This window comes from Dasypus novemcinctus, chromosome 23, assembly GCF_030445035.2.
Source record: "Dasypus novemcinctus isolate mDasNov1 chromosome 23, mDasNov1.1.hap2, whole genome shotgun sequence".
Lineage (NCBI taxonomy): Eukaryota > Metazoa > Chordata > Mammalia > Cingulata > Dasypodidae > Dasypus > Dasypus novemcinctus.
In genome coordinates, this window is record NC_080695.1 from 31,318,744 (window position 1) to 31,337,268 (window position 18,525).

Below are 18,525 nucleotides of genomic sequence, written 5' to 3' on the forward strand. Positions count from 1 at the left end.
CTTGCAGAGACTAGATTTCCTGTACTTCTTTTTCAGTTCCTTCATCTATGCAGTGCAATACAAGAAGAATGGGCATCATGACTGATGTCCATCGGCGATTCCTCCAGTTGTTGATGACTCATGGAGTACTAGAGGAGTGTGATGTGAAGCGCTTGCAGAAGCATTGCTATAAGGTCCATGACTGTAAGTATTGTTTCCTGGTTCCCAGGATGCCCTGGCACTATGTTAATTGGGAACTGGTAACACTGATCTAATATCACATGACTTGGGCATTCAGGTCTCTGTACAATCTTATAACAGCCATCTTTCTAATTTCAACTTCCACTTTAATTTGCCGTTTAATCCAATGAATAAGAATTTGAACTCTGAAGCTGTATAGTTGTACTTCACACCTGCTCAAGTCTCGGTTTCCTCATTTCTAAAATGGGACTAATAACTGTACTTGGTACATGGGGTACTACAGAGGATTCAGAGAAATGATGCATACCAAACACCTGGTGCCAGGGAAGCATTGTCTTAAATGTCAGCTAGAGATAGTAATGGAGTCGCCTAGCACAGTGGTCAAGGGCACAGCCTTGGGCCTGGCCAGACTTGAAGACAGTGTCTTCTCTGCCCTGTGCCGGCCTTGGGCATTGGAGTATCTTCTCAGCAGGTTTTGGGAAGTGTAAATAAGATAAAACATGTGAAATATGTAGAGACGGGGCTTAGGTTTTTAGTAACTGGAGCTACCTATTGAGGCAATTGGATCCATGTTGATATATGAGTAGAATCAGTATGGTTAGATCTCAGAAGCACAGTGTTGAGTGAAAAAGAAAGTTGGCCAAATTATACTTCTTATATGATGCCATTTTGTTAAATTGTTTGTAATGTCCACAATTACTGTTCTGCATGAATGCATACATTGGCATGTAACAGTATAAAAGTGGACTGGAAGGATTTGGAGCACACTCATGAGGGTGTTTACCTTTGATGAGAGGAGTGGGTTGTCAATAGAAATCAAAGGGTACTACCTCATCTTTATTCTGTTTTGTACTTTTATCAAAAAGAAAAAAAGCAAGTGACATTCTTAGCATATTCTAATGGTTGTCATTTCTGACTGATGGGAATTGAGGTGTTTTATATTCTACATTTTTTTCCTCCTGTTTTTAATTTTAAAAGGAAAAATGGGGAAAAAAATAACATAGACTTTAGCCAGGGGAGTAGGGGGTGAGAGAGTAGCAAAGTACACAGTTGCAGGGCCATAAAAAAAGGTGCCACATTAGAGGATGGCAGCTTCTGCAGCATGATAGAAGCAGAAGCCAGATCCCAGGGAATTGAGGGGATAAATGGGAGTAAGAGGGGGACAGTGAGTATAAAAACAAATATCCTTTCAAGGTGTGCAGTGGAAGGAAGAATGAAAGAGTGTGGCATGCTGGAAAAAGGGCAGAGTTTGCAGTGACTGGAGAGTGGCTTTCCTTAAAGCGTGGTCTCCAGAGCACTGGCCCAGTGAGGTGCTCCAGGGTGAACTCTGGGAACTTTAGGACGCACATTGGCATATTAAAGGTTTAAGCAAGCCCCATAGGAGGGAAACCTGTTTAATGATACTTAATTCTGGGTATCCAAATTTAATCAACTTTCTAATAAAATACTTGGAAACCCTAGACAAGAATAGTAGATATGTAGGAAGAGAATAGTTCTCCTGGTGTGTGGGTTTACAGGTCATGAAGAACCTTGGGCGCCACGGTGATAGCTTTTCTTAATGTAATCCTTTGAACAGTGCAAACCTCTTGAAGGATTTAAAGCAGGAAAGTGACATAGTTAGTGCTGTGTTTAGAACTGTCCCTCTGGTGAAAACATGTCTGTTATAATTGCCTGAACTGTGGTGGAATGGAATCTTTTGTAAGAGACCCCTTTACAGAAAGGGAATATGATATGGGTCAAGCTAGCTTCTCCTACTCTTTAAAAAGCACAACAGGAATTTAAACCTCCTCTTTATTATCATTTGGAGTTGAGCATAAGAATGCTTGCCTTAATCTTTTTATCTACATGACAGACCCTTTTCCCTTTTATAGACCTTCCCTTTCAGGTTCTCATATAAGTTCTGAATGTGAGCTTTACTGTTGATGGGGAAGTTTCACAGGGCACTGCAAGGAGCCATATGATGTCTTAGTACTAAGACTGAAAGTGTTTTTGCCTTTATTTGACCTTTAAAGTTGTTATGATCTAATTTAGGAAAGTCCTGTAGAATGTGTCTAGGAATTGATTTATTCTTTACACTTTATGTCCCATTTCTGTGTATCAGGATATGGTGATGGCTAGGGTACATGGGAGTATAACTGTAATTCTCTTTTCTCCTATCCTTCATTTAAAAAAAGAGCTTGTTCCTAATCATTATTATTAGTTTTAAAACAAGAAATGATGGAAGGAAATTATCTAAAATGAAGTAAGTACTTAGAAGACTTAGTATAATTACTTTTCTGTCTTTTGAAGGGATGCCCAGGAAAGTCCCTTTTACCAAGTGGAAAAATATTTAACTTTTAAGAGAATTATGAAACAAAGGAGTAATTGAAACTGCAAGTTATTCAATTGCAGTTTCCCAGAGTTTTTGTCCATTTTATCAAAGCACTTCCTATTCTGGATTTTTGTTTAGGCTCCCTTCTTACTGTCAGTGGGGAGGAGCAAATTCCCCAATTTTCTTGGCTTGTGAAGAGTTTTGATTTTGAAGCCTTGGGTCTAAAAAAGCGCTGAGGACCTGTGTTCTTAGAGCATCTCTGATTTTGAGCCAGGACTTCCCTCTATAGATGTGTTCATTTATCAGTCAAGCCTTCCTGAGACTCTCCTGTGGACTGGGCCCCTGTGTTAGGGACTGGTGAGAAAGAGATCAAGTTCTCACTTCGCTTTGGGCCTTGTGAGTCATACAGAAAAGGAATCAGATGATTCCATTGTAAGTTCCCTTGATGGAAGTAGGCACAGGAGGCCAAGGGAATGGTGGTTAAGATGACCTGGTTGGAGGATTTCCACTTCTGGCCAAGATGGCCCACTATACCTTCATGCCTAAAACAGTGGAAAAATGGACAAAATCAATGAAGCATTGGACCTCAGTCAATGAAGGACAGTTATCTCTGAGAGGCAGGACATTAGAAGGGAACTATAGAGTTTTCAGGACAGACTACTGGAGGAGAGAGCTGCACAGAGAGTATAGATGGGAATACTTCTCAACTCATCCTTTGAGGCCTGTGTTATCCTGATACCAAGATTGGACTATTGCCCCAGCTTACTGCCTTGGCAGAGTTTTTAGGCTGTGACACAGGAGGAACCCAGGCAGAGCCCAGTGGACTCCTGAGGTGAGGAGATGGAAGTGAGAGTCCAGGGGGACTAGGGCAGCTAGAGTTTGCAGGACAGAGTTCTGGAGGAGAGAGCTGCACAGAAAGAAAACTCCAGGGACCTACAGAGGGTCCCTCTCTTGAGGATTCAGCTGAGAAAACATGCATGTGAGGGAACTGTCTGAGGCCAGGGAAAGAGCCAGCTGAAAGGTCTGGAAGACAGGAACAGTGCTGGCTGTTCACACAGGGCCAGGAATAGTGCCTGTTCCAGGCCCATCTGGCTTCTGGGTGGCTACCAAACATTTTAGAAAGGAATAATACCAACTCCACCTAAACCCTAACACAAAATTAAAATTGAAGAGAAGGGACTGCCTTCCAGCTCATTCTTGGAGGCCTGCATTGTCTTGATACCAGAACCAAAGACATTGCAAGAAAAGAAAACTATAGTCCCAAGTCTCTCATGAACATAAAGTCTAAAACTCTAAAGAATATTTTGGCAAATCAAATCCAGTAATGCAAAAAAAAAAAAAAGACGATATATTATGACCAAGTGTGGTTTATACCAGGAATACAGGGTTGGTTTAATATTTGAAATCAATCAGTGCAATTTACCATTAACTAAAAAAGAAAAAAAACTTATAGTTTTCTCAGTAGATGTAGAAAAAGCATTTGTCAAAACCTAACATTTGCCTTGGTGTGATGCAGCAGAAGTTTCTTACAAGAATCTAAAGGGATCCTAAAGAGCAGGGGATAAACAGGATAAACAAGACCTCAGGGCTCAGAGCAAGAGAGAGGAGGCCACAGCTGCCTGCACAAAGTAAAAAACAAACAAACAAAAACCCAGTATCCATTCCTGATAGAAACCCTCATCAAAGCAGGAAAAGAAGGGACTTTCCTCCCCAACAAAGGACATCTAGTAAAACCTACAGCTAACATCATATTTATGTCCTTTCTTACCATTTTATTCGACATTGTTCTAGGTGTTCTAGTCATGCAGTCAGGCAAGAAAAAGAAAGCAAAGATGTTCGGATTAGCAAGGACTGTATTTGCAAATGATGTGACCATCTATGTAGAAAATTTTTTGGAATCTACAATGAAGGTACTAGAATTAATAAGTGAGTTTTCCAAGGTTGCAGGATTCAAGATCAATGTCCAAAAACAAATTATATTTCTATATACTAGCAACAAATAATCAGAAATTTAAATAAAAACCAGCACCATTCAGAATAGCATCAAACAATATGGGATACTCAGGAATAAATTTGACAAAAGATATGTGAGACCTGTACATGGAAAACTACAAAACATTGCTGAGAGAAATGAAAGAAGACCTAAATAAATGGAGAGACATAAAACTCAGTATTGTTATCAGTTCTCCCCAAATTCATCTATAGATTCAACTTAATCCCAATTGAAATCCCAGCAGGTTTTTTTTTTTTTTTTTTTTTAAGAATTGACAAGCTGAATCTAAAATTCATATCTTTGATAAGAGCTAAAACTACTTTGAAAAAGGTGATCAACCTTGGAGGACTTAATATATAGCATAATCAAGACGATGAGGTGTGGGTGGCAAAATAGACATACACAGCAAAGAATTAGAGAATAGAGTGTCCAGAAATAGATCCCACATAGATGGAAAGCTGATTTTTGACAGAAATGCAAAGGCAATTTAGTGGAGAAAGAATCATTTTTTTCTTCTATGTAAAATAATGGTGGTAGAATAAGTGCATGTCCAAATTCAAGAAAGTGTTCCTTGCTCCATACTGCTGCAACCATACACAAAAATTAACTTAAAATGGATCATAGATTAAATGTAAAATTTTAAATGATTAAACGTCTAGGAGAAAACCTTATAAAATTTGTAGGTTAGGCAAAAATTTCTTGGATGCAATACCGAAAATACGATCCTTAAGAGAACATATTGGTAAATTGGATTTCAAAACTTAAAAACGTCTCTTTAATATATACTATTATGAGAATGAAAAGAAAAGCTAAAGAGTAGGAGAAAATATTTGCAGGTCACATAATTGATAAAGATCTTGTATCCAGAATATAGAGAGAACCCTCAAAACTCAATAATAAACATAACCCAAATGAAAGATAGTCAAAAGATTTGAACAGACACTTCACCAGAGAAGTCACACAAATGGCAAATAAGTGCATGAAAAGATACTCAACATCCTTAGTCATTAGGGAAATGCAAATCAAAATCACAATGAGATACCACTGCACACCTATTTGAATGGCTAAATTTAAAAAGATTTGTATGCTAAGTATTGGTGAGGATGTGGAAGAACTTGCACTCTCATATACTAATAGTTGGGAAATTAAAATAGCACAACCAGTTTGGAAAGCAGTGTGGCAGTTTCACACGATCCAGCCATTCATCTCCTACGTATTTGCCCAAAGAGAAATTAAGGCATATATCAACATGCAAAGTTAAGAGTGACTTTACTTGTAGTGGCTCCAAGCTGGGAACACCTAAATGTCCAGAAATAGGTGAACAGACGAGACTGGTATATCCATACAATGGAATGCTACTTAGCAATAAAACAGAATGAACTATTGCTATATATCACAATATGGATCATTGTCAAAATGGTTATGCTTAGTGGAAGAAACCAGGTTAAAAAAAAAGACTTCATACTATATTTAAAAATCTATATAGAATTCTAGAAACTCTATACTTGGTTATAGTGACAAAATAGTTCAGTGGTTGCCTGGGGATGGTATAAAGGAGGTGGGGGGAGAGGGAGGAAGAGAGAGTTACAAAGGGCATGGGGAGACTTTTGGGGGTGATGGATAAGCCTGTTATTTTGATTGCAGTGATGGTTTCATGCATATATCAAAACTTCCTCAATTGTACACTTTAAATATATACCATTTATTGTCTGTTGATTAGACCTAAAAAAAAAAAGCTGTTTTTTTTTTTTTTTTGAAGATGTGATTTTAAACCCATTTTGCTATTTGATAGCTGTGTAATTGTGGTCAGGTCACTAAACCTCTGAGCTTCAGCCTTTCTAGCTGTAAAGTGGGGTTATTTGTAAAGATTATGGACGTGCACTGTGGCATGTGCTGCCCAAATGGTGAAGTGTAGGCAGGAGCCGAAGAAGAGGTTATTGAGTTTACAGAATATAGCTTGTTCTTTTGGTCTGGTGAGCCCCTGTCCTATTCGGTGGAGCTCTAGGAAGAGAGATACAGCACCCAGGAAGTGAATCCCTCCTGTCCTGTGTTTAGGGCTTGTCTGGACAACCACCCTCCTGAAAGTCTGACCGAGAAGAGAGTTGGTAAGTAGTTATGGACAATTTTTTTTGGTTCAGTTTCCTGAAAACAGAACAAATAGGGAAGCCTGACCTTGGACACCTTCCCACATGACCCCAGGCCCCTCAGGGACTTGGTGCTCAGGCCTGATGATTTGGTGGAGACTATCATGGGGAGGTAGGGGGCGTGGCCCGGCACAGAGTTGGGGCCTGGGCCTTGTTTGGAGCCTGTATTCTGTGGATCATGTGGGTCTGCCGAGCAGAAGCAGAAAGTTACCACAGCCCGCATATTCATAGCAACGATGCCTTCCGAGTGACTGGTCTTGTTAAATGTTTGGGGGCTGATCTGTCTGTGTTTTTGGTTGAACAGCTTGGTGAACCAGAACATTTTTAGGGAATTGCCAATTCCAGCCTCCTCATTTTACAAACAAGGAAGCAGAAGATCCTAGAAGTTTGTTATCTGAATTTGGTCTAGCTGCGCATTTCCAGTGCTTAATGTCCATATAAGGTAGTGGCTACTGCATTGGACAGCGCATTTATAGAATGTCCCTCAGTTTAGGTTTGTCTGGTGCTTCCTCCCGGTTAGGTTCAGGTTATGCTTTTTTTTTTTTTTTAGAAATAATATAGAAGTGATGTGTTCTCCTTGCATCTTTTCTATCTGTTGGTGTATCATACTGATTACAGTGGTGTCTGCCAGGTTCTCCTCTCTAAAGTGACTTTTTTCTTTGTGATTAAGATGTATCTTGAGATAATGTATTAATAAATGTTCCATTCCTCATCCCACTTTTACATATTAATTTTAACATCCACTAATGTTTCTTTCTAAATTCATTTTTCCTATAATGGTTGCCAAATTGCAATGAGGTACTTCTCTATACTCTTCAGCGCTAACATTTTGTGATTAATTGTGCTAAACTGTCATGTTTTATAATAATTTTTCTTGTGTTTTTTATTATCTTTTGTTCTAAGGACAAATTAGATTAAGTAAAATATCTAAAATTTTTGAATAAAAAGTTAAGATCTGAAATTATTTCAGTGAGTAGAATAAATAAATGCTGTTCAGGGTAAAGATTCAGTTAGCTGAAGTGCACATGCCAGAGATAGGTTCATAAACGTGGTGTCAGAGCAACACTGGGGCTTGAGAAATCCTTTTCATTTTTGTGACACCTTTTATGGGACTTCATCCCAATTTGTTTTTCCTGTGCTTATGAACACAGCTGTGATTGCTTGTTTGTCTTCATGCATATTTCTGCATTCATGAGCATTTTCTGTCTGCTTGAGTGGATGGCACACCACCAGTGATGCTCTTGACATTTTAGTTTATTCCATCTTTTATCAGCAGTCGTGTTTATAAGCACCTTCTCTTTCCAAAGAGGACTCAGTGAGATGAGAAGCCGGTCTCAAATAAGTTTTCCTTCTTCTCTTAATGATTTCATTGTACGTTTCTCCCCTTGGGTCACGATGAACAATTAAATAAACTTACCCCTGTCAGTCTGTTTGCCTTTCCAGTTAATAAACAGGGATTAAGAGGCAAAAAATTAACATGGAATGTAACATCTAAAATGTCCCAATGAATTTTCAACATACAGAGTTTCACAATAGGCTGTTGCTAGGGGGGATCTTCTTAGACAGGCATCTTTGGGTTCAAGAAGCTCTTAGCCACAAGGAAACAAATGTCACTGGCTCTTGAGGGACTAGATGCCTTGATGCCTCAGGGCGGGGGTCCGGAGAGGGGCTGAGCCCCAGCAGTACTTTCAGGTCCATGTGGTTGTGCTGCACTAGGACTTCTCTCCTTGCCGCTCTGCCACCCGTGAGCAGTGTCTAATTTGGAATGCATTCGGTGCTAGCTCCTAGGCAGGAGGGAGGGCATGTGGGAGGATTGGGAGGATTTCTTCCACCGCATTACCAAAGGCCCCTCTACTACAGTGCCCCCGGGCAAGAACAGGGACACCATTTTTTTTTTTTTAAAGATTTATTTATTTATTTAATTTCCCCCTCTCCCCCGGTTGTCTGTTCTCTGTGTCTATTTGCTGCATCTTGTTTCTTTGTCTGCTTCTGTTGTTGTCAGCAGCACGGGAAGTGTGGGCGGCGCCATTCCTCAGCAGGCTGCACTTTCTTTCGCGCTGGGCGGCTCTCCTTACGGGCGCACTCCTCGCGCGTGGGGCTCCCCTACGCGGGGGACACCCCTGTGTGGTGCGGCACTCCTTGCGCGTATCAGCGCTGCACATGGGCCAGCTCCACGCGAGTCAAGGAGGCCCGGGGTTTGAACCGCGGACCTCCCATGTGGTAGACAGACGCCCTAACCACTGGGCCAAGTCCATTTCCCCAGGGACACCATTTTTTGAAGACTTGGGTTCCAGTCCTGTTTCTTCTAGGGTCTGGGGAAAGTTCTTTTGCTTTTCTGGGTCTCAGGTTTCTGTTGAATAAAAGAACTCCTGTCTACTTGATGCAAAAGTTGTGAGGCTTAACCGAGGGAATTCACGGGAAGTGCCTGCACAGAGGCTTCCTGGTACTTGTTCAGAGTGGGGCCAATGGCCCCTTGGGCTGGAGCACATGCCCTCCACCTGACCTTCTCTGCCTGTCACCCGTCATGTGCGCTTCCTGCCCTTCCTGCCCGGCTTTTGGAGGCATTTGATTTGTTAGTTTCAACCAACTTTGTTTAAATGAAGGGTGAGGAGGAGGAAGTGCAGACAATAGGGATAAAGCAGAGCTGCACCGGTTTCAGCTAGACTGGGAACTGGGAACCCCCTTTCCCATCACCTGCAGCCCCAGCCCCCTCACCTTGAGGGCTTCGGGCAGCGGGGAGGTTGGGGGAGACAAGCAGGGCTCCACAGAACCAGTGTGAAAGCCACTCATCTCAGGACAGAGGGACCACCTGGTGCCATAGGGCGAGATTAACCTGAAATGCATGTTAAGAGTAGCAACAGTAAAATTCTGCTGAAAGTGGTTTGGGTTTTCTGTGGTGGTAATTCAGGACTTTACCTGCCTCAGTGTCATCAGCATGAACAAGCTGACAGGTCACTGACCGACAAACCTCTGGGGAAAGGAATGCTATACACATGCGGACAGCAAACGTATGTCCTGGTACCCCTCCAGCGGCGTTGTCGTGGGTTTTAGGGCATTTGATGCATGCTGCCAACCGCAAGAACTGCCAAGTACTGGCAAATAAAAGTTTTGTGCACTGATGTTTGAGGCCGGCTGAGATCAGACTTTTTAACTGAAATAATCTCTTGCTTTTTTAAAAAAAAAATCATCTCTGTATGTTCTGAAACAGATCTCTGAGCAATCGGTTTAAAAACCTGTTGTTAAATGCCTCTTGCCTTCTGCTTTCAGAGGCCCTGAGCTAACCCACATTGTCACGGGACACTTCTCGTCTTTTCTCTCATTTTCATTCAGATTCCTGAGGGCTGAGGGGTCAAGTTACGGTTGTTGAGCATTGAAATATCTTTTTAATTTTTTATTACAGAAAAATCAAATAGAAAAGTAGAGAATAGGATAATGAAACCCTGTGTACCCATCACCCTGCTTGTCATGTTTTATCTATATGCCTGCCTACTTACCCCCATATTATTTCCAGGCAAATCTCAGACATCATTGTATATCTAAGTAAGATTTTTTTTTTTTTTTAAACTGAATGCTCAAGTCCTTTTGTTAAGGCACCAAACTAAAGGCCAGATGTCTGGTTTCTGACCCAGACTTTGTTACTGACTTCCCCTGTGCTCTTGGATCTTGGGTAGATCCTTAGCTTTCTGACCCTTGGTGTCCTTCGTGATTCATCCCAGCGCATCTCAGGGATTGTCCACGAGGGTCTGAAGAGCCAGTGAGGGTGCAGCCCTTTTTTAGACATGAGCTGATGTACAGCTGTAGAGAGTCATTTGTCTAATTGTTATTATTTACCACGCAAAGACACTTCTCAGCAACCCTCCTTCCCCTCTGCTCTTCGGAGTGCTGCTCCCTAGCCGTACTTGGGAAGTGCCCTGGTAAACGCTCATCTTTTCTTTTCGCTCTGTGCATCTGAATATAGAGGGAATCATCTTCCCCAGGTGACTGAGGGGAAAGCCGCAGCCTGAGAAGTGAAAGCAGTGGCCCTTCACAGCCCTGTCAGGCCGTGGCTGTCTTTGGATCTGGGCTGCCCCCTCCTCCAGCTGTAATCCGCAGTATACCCAGTCTGCCTGAGATAATGAGAGGGGTCTTATTTTTCGCTGTTATTTCCTCTGCTTAAAAATAGCATTTCCTCTCTGGTGCCTTACTTGAAACAAAACCATCTGTTGACCAGAGGTGAGGGTGGCAGATTTTCTGATCGCCTGCTGGGAGGCAGGGACCCTTGTTAGCAACAAGGGGTTTGCTGGTAATGTTATATTCAAAGTTAATTTTAAAAGTAAAGGAGGAAATATGCACAGAGGTAACCAGAACAAACAAACAAACAAAAAACCTCTCAAAATGAATTGAACCAACCTACCAACCCCTCCTTAGAGAACTATCCTCTCCTGCTCAGCCCATCAACAGCCCTGAGTCCTGTTTTTTAACTGCCCCATCTCAAAAGCATTTCCTGCTACAGAACGTGCTTCTCCGTCTTCTCCTGGGCCTTCGACTTTAGTTCAGCCTGTCTTGCTGCTGACCCCACCATGACCTGGCCAAGTGACTAGGGCTGGATCTCCTCTCTTTATGGGAGGAGATTTGTATGACAGCTGGTGGCAGGTCTCACTGTGTCCCTCTGTGGGCCTTGCCCTCCTTCTCCAGCACAGTCTCTGGGTCTTTACCAGGCACTGCCTGGCTGTGTCCCTGCTTCTGTATTGCCCAAGTCCCTCCCTGCGTCTGCACCCACAGTGCCACATGCAGGAGTGATGGCGGATGTAAATCTGGTCTGATATAGGGAATGCTTTCAGGCTTGCTCTAAAACATTCCCTCTTTTCTACAGGAGCCATGTGTCTTAGTACCCAGGAGCCTGGTTTTGGAGTCAGGGAGGCCTGGGTGCCATTTCTAAGTTATGGGAACCCTGGGCGAATTATTTAACCTCTTCAAGCTTCTTATACATAAAAATGATATAATATTATTATTAACGCACCCTGTGATGTGACTGTTAGCGTAATGGTCAAATGAACTGAGCTGAGAAGCAGTGTTTGCACACAGCGACTTGAATGCCTCTTGGCTCTCTGAGACGGCGCGACTGCTGCAAGGCTAGGTCTCGTTCCTCCTTCCTCGTAGCTGGTCTTTCCACATAGCTGGCTGTAGGCCAGGGTGCCGGGAACTGGCCTCTCATCCAGCTCCCCCTGCAAAAAAGCCAGTGTTGTTTTCCTTAGTTGGTTTGGAACTGTGCTGTTCCTCATTGCTCTGAAATCCTGCAAAGGATTAAAAAATGTGGTCTCTATCTTACACACTTTATCATGACCCTGGAGTCAAAGAATATCGGCGCCCAAAGCCTCCTTAGCAATCTGGCCCTATGTGTATCCCTACAGATTTGCCAACTGTTTGTTCTCCACTGTGAGCTCCAGGAACCAGGAGAGAGCAGGGGCAGAGCAGTGAAAATTACCTGGACTGAAGGCTTGAAGTTGGAAGCACCAGTCTGTTGTAAGCTGGACACTGTAGGGTGGGGCCTTCGGGGTATGTTAGGGATCTTGGTAGCAAGCAATAGATCCCTATTCTGGCCAGCTTAACAAGGAATGTATTGGGAGCGGATGTCTTGGGAGTAGATGTGGCTCAAGCAGTTGAGTGCCTGCTTCCCACATGGGAGGTCCCAGGTTCGGTCCCCGGTGCTTCCTAAAAATAAAAACAAACAACAAGCAAACAAATGAAAAAACCAACTCAGGGGAGCTGATGTGGCTCAGTGGTTGAGTGCTGGCTTCCCACATATGAGGTCCTGGGCTCATTTCCCGGCCCTGGGACCATTAAAAAAAAAGTGTTGGAAGGCTATTGGGAAAGTAGAAATCCAGGGCTGAAGGAAGGCTGGGAAACGGGTGGGACCCAAGGGGCACCACAGCAACAGCTCATGGCCAAGTCACCCTTCCTCTCTGTAGCTGCTGGATGGAGCTGCCACCAGCCATTTCTTTGTCTCTTGCTCATGTTGAGAGAGTGATTGCTTGAGCACGTGCTCATTCCTGGCTGACCTAGGATCTGCCTCCCTCTGCTCCTTCTTTCCTGGTTCTCTGAAAATGGGTGATAGGAATGAGTCTCCCCCCACAACCACCATGATGGGGAAAGACAACTTCCCCGAAAAGGTAGGGTCTTGTTAGGGAGGGAAATGGATTTTGGGCAGACAAGTGACTCCTGTCGTGGGGCAGCCAGAACATTCAGTAGCTGGCATGAAGTATGATGAGCAAGGAAGTGTTGGGGACTGTGGGAGGATGGAGCAAGGGCGCCTTATCCTTCTGCAGTCAGGGAAGGCCTGGACAGGAGGGACTTGGTGCAGAAGGCCAGAGGATCAGCAGGCTGGCAGGGAGGAGTGGTCTGGGCAGTTTCAAGTTGGAGATAAGAGGGCGTGTGGCCTCAGAGACGAGCAAGGAGTGGGGAGACTTGCCCAGGTCCCAGGAGAGGCAAGGGCAGCCCTGGCCGGCTCAGGCTACCACATCTCTGATGCCACCAGAAAGTCCAGTTGGGTGGTTGCTGAACCTGAGCGAAGTTAATTTTCAGGTAAAGATTAAGAAAAAGAGATGATGGCCCAGGGGTACCTATGAGATACATTTCCATGTCAATTAATCAAGAGGAAGATGGTTGTGCCCCTGACATAGGTGTGGCAGGAGAGGTTAGGAGTTGAGAACACAAGCAACAGAGCGGATGGTCGATTTCTGCAGGAAGTAAGAACAGCAGTAGGAAGTGGGTTTTTTTTCCTCTTAAATAAAAGACAGCAAAAACATTCGTGTTTCTGCAAAATGAGACTGGACAACAAACCAGATGGTTGGAAGGGGGTGTGTGGGGGGAGGGCAGAGAGTGGCTGTTGGCTCATCTCCAAGCACATGAAGTATTTGGAAAGTCCAGTGTATTAGAATGTTTTTGATCTGCCCCCAGAGTACATTTTTCTGAATGACACGCAGGAGAGGGGCCTGTTCAGTGGAAAATGTGAATTGTAACTTTCAGAGGGAGGTGAGACTTACCACTGTGTCATCCTGGGTGGACAGCGTGGCTCCTGCCTTCAGTGAAAGGTGGCTCTTGGCTTCTGATTTCATGGACCTGCGTCCCAAAGTTGGGTGCTTTGGGATGGAAAAGGGTTTCTGGCCAGCCTGAGGGCATAGCCAGGCAGCCGCACCTCCAAAGGGTTTTACAAGGCTTGGTAGCAGGAGGAAGCATGGGGGCAGGGGCAGCAGGGAAGGCTTCGTGCCTACAGTGCTATTTGAGCTGACTTTAGTAACCTTTGGTCAGAGATGCGAGTGAGAAGGAGGGAGGGTGTTTCAGGCAGGAAGGACGTGTGAGCTTAGGCACAAATATGGGAAATATGCGTGTGGCTCGTTTCCCTGGTCACAGTTTTTCTATGCTTGTGGCCAGATTTCATTGTCTTAACCACCTACGTGATTTTTGCCACGTCCACATACCACTGATGTTACTCATGTTTTTTATTTTAATGAATTGACTTTTTAAAAAGTTAAACAGCTTTACTTAGAAAGGAAGATGCAGCCCCTGCTGTGAGTTGTGTGTTAGCATGAGTATTGTGGTGATAGTCGTTAGCTTCTCGGGGCCCCACGGCATGACCCTTCCATGGAGTTTATGTCCCTCTTCTGTTACTGTCTTCTTTACATGGCTGTGGCCTCCACTGCCAACAATGTGAGCTTTACTTTTTAAAAGTTTTTTTATTTGTCAGTTATTACAAGTAGCTTAGAAATACTAATATATTCTCTCTGTAAGAAGTCAAATGACACCAGTAAAGCCCTGCGATGTCCCCGGCCTATCTCAGTCCCCTCCCCCTGGGGCCCTTGGTTATCAGCTTGGTGGGGACCTATATGTACCTCTGAAAAAGCTGAAGTACTGTTTTGTTGGCTTTATTATTGTTTTTAACCTAAATAGTATCACATTGTCTGTTTTTCTAAGGTGAAGAGCTACTGAAACTAATTAATTACTTATGTTAAACAGTAATATGTACTCTTGGTTAAAAAAAGAGTGTCACAGTACAGAAGTGTGATTCCAAGACACAAAGCCGACCATGTCCCTCTTCTGCTTCCAGCTCTGAAAAGGCTCCCTTGGCCCCTGGGAGAAAGGTGGCCACGCCCCTGTCCACATGCTCTGGCCCCTGCTGCCTGCTCCAGTCTCCTCTGCCGTCCTTCCCTGCTGCCTTCTCCTCGCTACTTTCCACGCTCCCTAATGGCCGCACCTGGTGCCCACTCAGCCGAGCCCCCCGGGTGCTGTGTGGGGAGGCCCCTCCCCAGGCTCTGTTGGCCTGCTCTCAGATGACGACCTGGACAGTCGTGGCCCCCGGGCCCTTCTCTAGACTGTGGCCCTCCTGCTGGTAGGGGCAGCATCCACCTGGGGCAGTGGATAGGTCAAGAGCACAGGCGCTGGTGCCAGGCTGCCTGGGTTGACGTGCCGGCTCTGCTGGCGCTGGGAGCCATGACCCTGGGCAAGCCAGCCCACCTCGCTGCGTCTCAGTCTCTTCACCTGCACTGGGAGGAGGGTGCTGGGTGCACCTCGGAGGGCTGTTAGGAGGACAGTTAATTGCCAAATGAGAAGTGCTCAGAAAGGCCGCTCCCATGCTGAGCATGCAGCATGAGCTGCTCATCTGACCTGTGGTGTGAGTCCTCACAGTGCGCACCGAGCGCAGTGCAGCCTGCATGTCAGTGTTCTAGAACTGGATGCTAAGTAAAGGGAGACAGGAAAAAAGATACATATAACAGGACTGAGAGGGCATGTGGGGGCAGAGGCTCGGTGAGGGAAAGCTGGGCCAAGGTAGAGAAGTTGGGGTGTGATGTTGCCTCGCAGGCTCTGAGCACGTGGAGGGGGGCACTGAAGGTGCTGATGGGGGACTTGTGATGAGGTGGCAAGGCCTGTGCAGAGGGCCGCAGTCGGGGGCCTGCCAGCAGCAGGGGCGAAGACAAGCAGTCTCAGCACATCCTGGGGCTTTCTCCTTCACAGTGCCCTCTGGTCATCTGCTTATCACCGAGTTCTTTGGAAGAAAGAAGCCTACAGTGTTGGTATTCACCCAGTGGGGCCGGGGCCTTGGCCCATTTCTGATCTTACTCACCTGTGATCAGGTGCAATGGAGTGATTGAAACCAGCGCCCTTATTCTGATGAAGCCCCCTTCTTTTGCCTGTTTATGTCCAGGCAATGCTACTGTGGAGAAGTTGGAGGACTTCATCAACAACATCAACAGTGTCTTGGAGTCCTTGTATATTGAGATAAAGAAAGGAGTCACTGAAGATGACGGGAGGCCCATCTACGCACTGGTGAGTGCAAGACAGAGAGCCCTCTGGTGGCACGCGTGAGGAGGCAGAGCCTAGACTGCACTGGAAGGAAGTGTCCTCTGCCTTAGACAGGGGCTGTAAGGGCAGGAAGCAAAGAAACCAAGAGTGGCCCCATTCCCCTGACCCAGGCCGCCTTTGCCCTCACACAGGACTCTGTGGCTGTGTCGTCTCTCTAGTTGTCAGGGCTCAGGTCTGAGCAGAATGAGGGTCATGCTTTGGATATCAGTGCTCAGCTCACTTCACCCAGGACATGGCAGTCACAGTCTTCTGCAAGAAATCTCCCCAAATGTATGGGGGATTAGGAGTAAAGGGAGAAAATGGTTTTCCATGTGGAACAATACATAGAGGCTGTGCAAAGAAAAAAGCATGTGGGAGGACGAAGGATTGAGAGCTGTCCTGTTGATTTTTGGATATCCCCTATGCTTGGAAAGGAGCATTCTGACCCTGGGTTTTCCAAGTCCTGTTCCATGGAAAGAAGGTTTATGCAGCCAGATAACCCATAGAAATACTAGGTAGACAAGGTGGAGCAGATTTTTTTACTATGAGTCTTCTCATTGCCTTTTGTGTTGAAACTCTTTTAGCATGCAGAAAGGTTTCCTAAATTGAAATACTGCAAAACCTTGGGAGCCCTAAAATCTCCAAGGGTCAGATATGTTGACTGAGCTAAGGATTATAGCATGTAGTACAAGACTGGGTACAAATACATCCCTGCACCCCACAGCACCTGGACACAGGTGCTCAGTGTCTGGCCCGTGACTGTGAGTGAGAGGAGATGAATTAACCAGTGCTGGGCACATCCTGACCATCACGCTGACTTACTCTTTTAGGTTAATCTTGCAACAACTTCAGTTTCCAGAATGGCATCAGATTTTGCAGAGAATGAACTGGATCTGTTTAGAAAGGCTGTAAGTACAGTAACTCTTCTTATCCAGCACCCTGGCTTCCTGTGAGACACTTCTGTCTTCATCATTAGAAATGGCTGGAGCCTGTTAGCAGCCAAGGCTGAGAACCAATGCTCCGAGACAAGAGTGGCTGTGTCTTCTGAGGGTTCCTGTCCTGCTTTGGGAAGAGTTGCCTGTCAGCCCCTCCTGGCGCCAATCACAGTGCCTCTGTGGCTGTCCAACTTTCTCTCTAATTTGCCCACGTGCCCACTCAAGAACACTTGGCTTGACCTTTGCTCTCCCTGGCCCTGCTCCCCTGTCTTCCCTGGCTCCAGCCCAGCACTCAGGCTGCGCACCTTGGAGGAAGGAGAGGCGGTGCCTCATTGATTTCACCCTTTATTTCTCCAGCTCCTCTCCCTCAGGGAGGTAGGGTGGGGGCAAGACAGGGGAGGTGACCCTTCTTGGGTTTTGGACATTAAGATTATTTATTTGGGGTGAGGTTACAGGAGTGAACATTGAGTTAGAGGACTGAATGCATTGATGGCTTTGGGTGTGTATCATCAAATCGTTTTCCCTGAGGGACTATCCCCAGGCATAGACAGATCTGCCTGTAAGATGAGCGCCCCAGCCTTACTGCACTCCTGCCCGCAGTGGTATTTACCCTAGTTGTTCTGCCAATAGATGAACATGCTCCCTGCTGTTTCTTTCAGTTGGACCTGATTATTGACTCAGAAACTGGCTTTGCATCTTCCACAAACATCTTGAACCTGGTTGATCAACTTAAAGGCAAGAAGATGAGGAAGAAGGAGGCTGAGCATGTGCTGCAGAAGTTTGTACAAAACAAGTGGCTGATTGAGGTACTTAGTGTCATGGGTGCCCCTGTTTAGCTTTTTAGACTGAATAACAATTTCTGGATACCCATGTCTGAGCCCTACTGATGAGAGCAGAGCAAATGTTTCAGTTCTTTTTCCAAAAAAGGGACTAATGCTTCTGAGAAACGTAAGCGCCAGACGTGCCCTGGTTCTGCCCAGTTTAACCCAGCTCTGCCCCTATGAGTTCCTTTGTCAACGCAGGATGTGCTCTGGAGGGGCCCGGAACTTCCCTGTTGGAGGTCAGACCTGTGGTCAGAGGCTGCTGCTTGGGGCTGGCGTGGTTCTTCACTTCCTGTCCAGGGAGAGCTTGCTTCTGGGAAGGCATAGTCCACCCATTGCTCATTGCTTTGATTCTTGTTTCTAAATGTGGAGGACCCTTTCCTGGAAATCTGGCTTGAAATAGTTCCTGAGGGGACTGCTGGCAGGAAAAAGGCAGAAGGGGTCAAAGGGGGAGAGGGCAGGGGGCGAGGGGAAGGAGCCCACCCAACACTTCTTGAGCTTCTGGTGAGGCTAGCAGCTGCTGTGTACATCCTGTCCTAGAGTCGTCCCAGTCGCCCTGTGATGGAGACCTTGTTAGCTGCATTTTAGCTGGACATTCAAACTATGGCTCAGCGGTCTGGGGCCTGCTTGATGTGCCTGCCACACCTGCTCTGGTTGACTGCAGCTCCCTAACAATTGTTTTGTCACAGTTTTTCTTCCTCTCTGGAGTGGATTTGGCAGTATGGAATGTTCCTGGGCAGCATGGGGCACTCATGGGGTCTCTTTCTGTTATCTGCCCCATTTCCATCTCTCCTCAGGCCTGAGCCCTTTAAGGGTAGCAGCTATA

General features: G+C 45.3%; 1 protein-coding gene across 3 annotated transcripts in view; it reads left to right on the forward strand.

Moving 5' to 3' along the window:
- Positions 1 to 18,525, forward strand: part of NSMCE1 (NSE1 homolog, SMC5-SMC6 complex component) — a 34,722-nt gene that overhangs the window by 12,260 nt on the left and 3,937 nt on the right. For all 3 annotated transcript variants that reach the window (XM_004450458.5, XM_004450459.5, XM_071211231.1), the window contains exons 2-5: positions 37 to 183; positions 15,807 to 15,928; positions 16,774 to 16,851; positions 17,538 to 17,684. In XM_004450458.5, the coding sequence (XP_004450515.3) occupies positions 37 to 183; positions 15,807 to 15,928; positions 16,774 to 16,851; positions 17,538 to 17,684 (494 nt within the window). The remainder of the gene's footprint in view (positions 1 to 36; positions 184 to 15,806; positions 15,929 to 16,773; positions 16,852 to 17,537; positions 17,685 to 18,525) is intronic.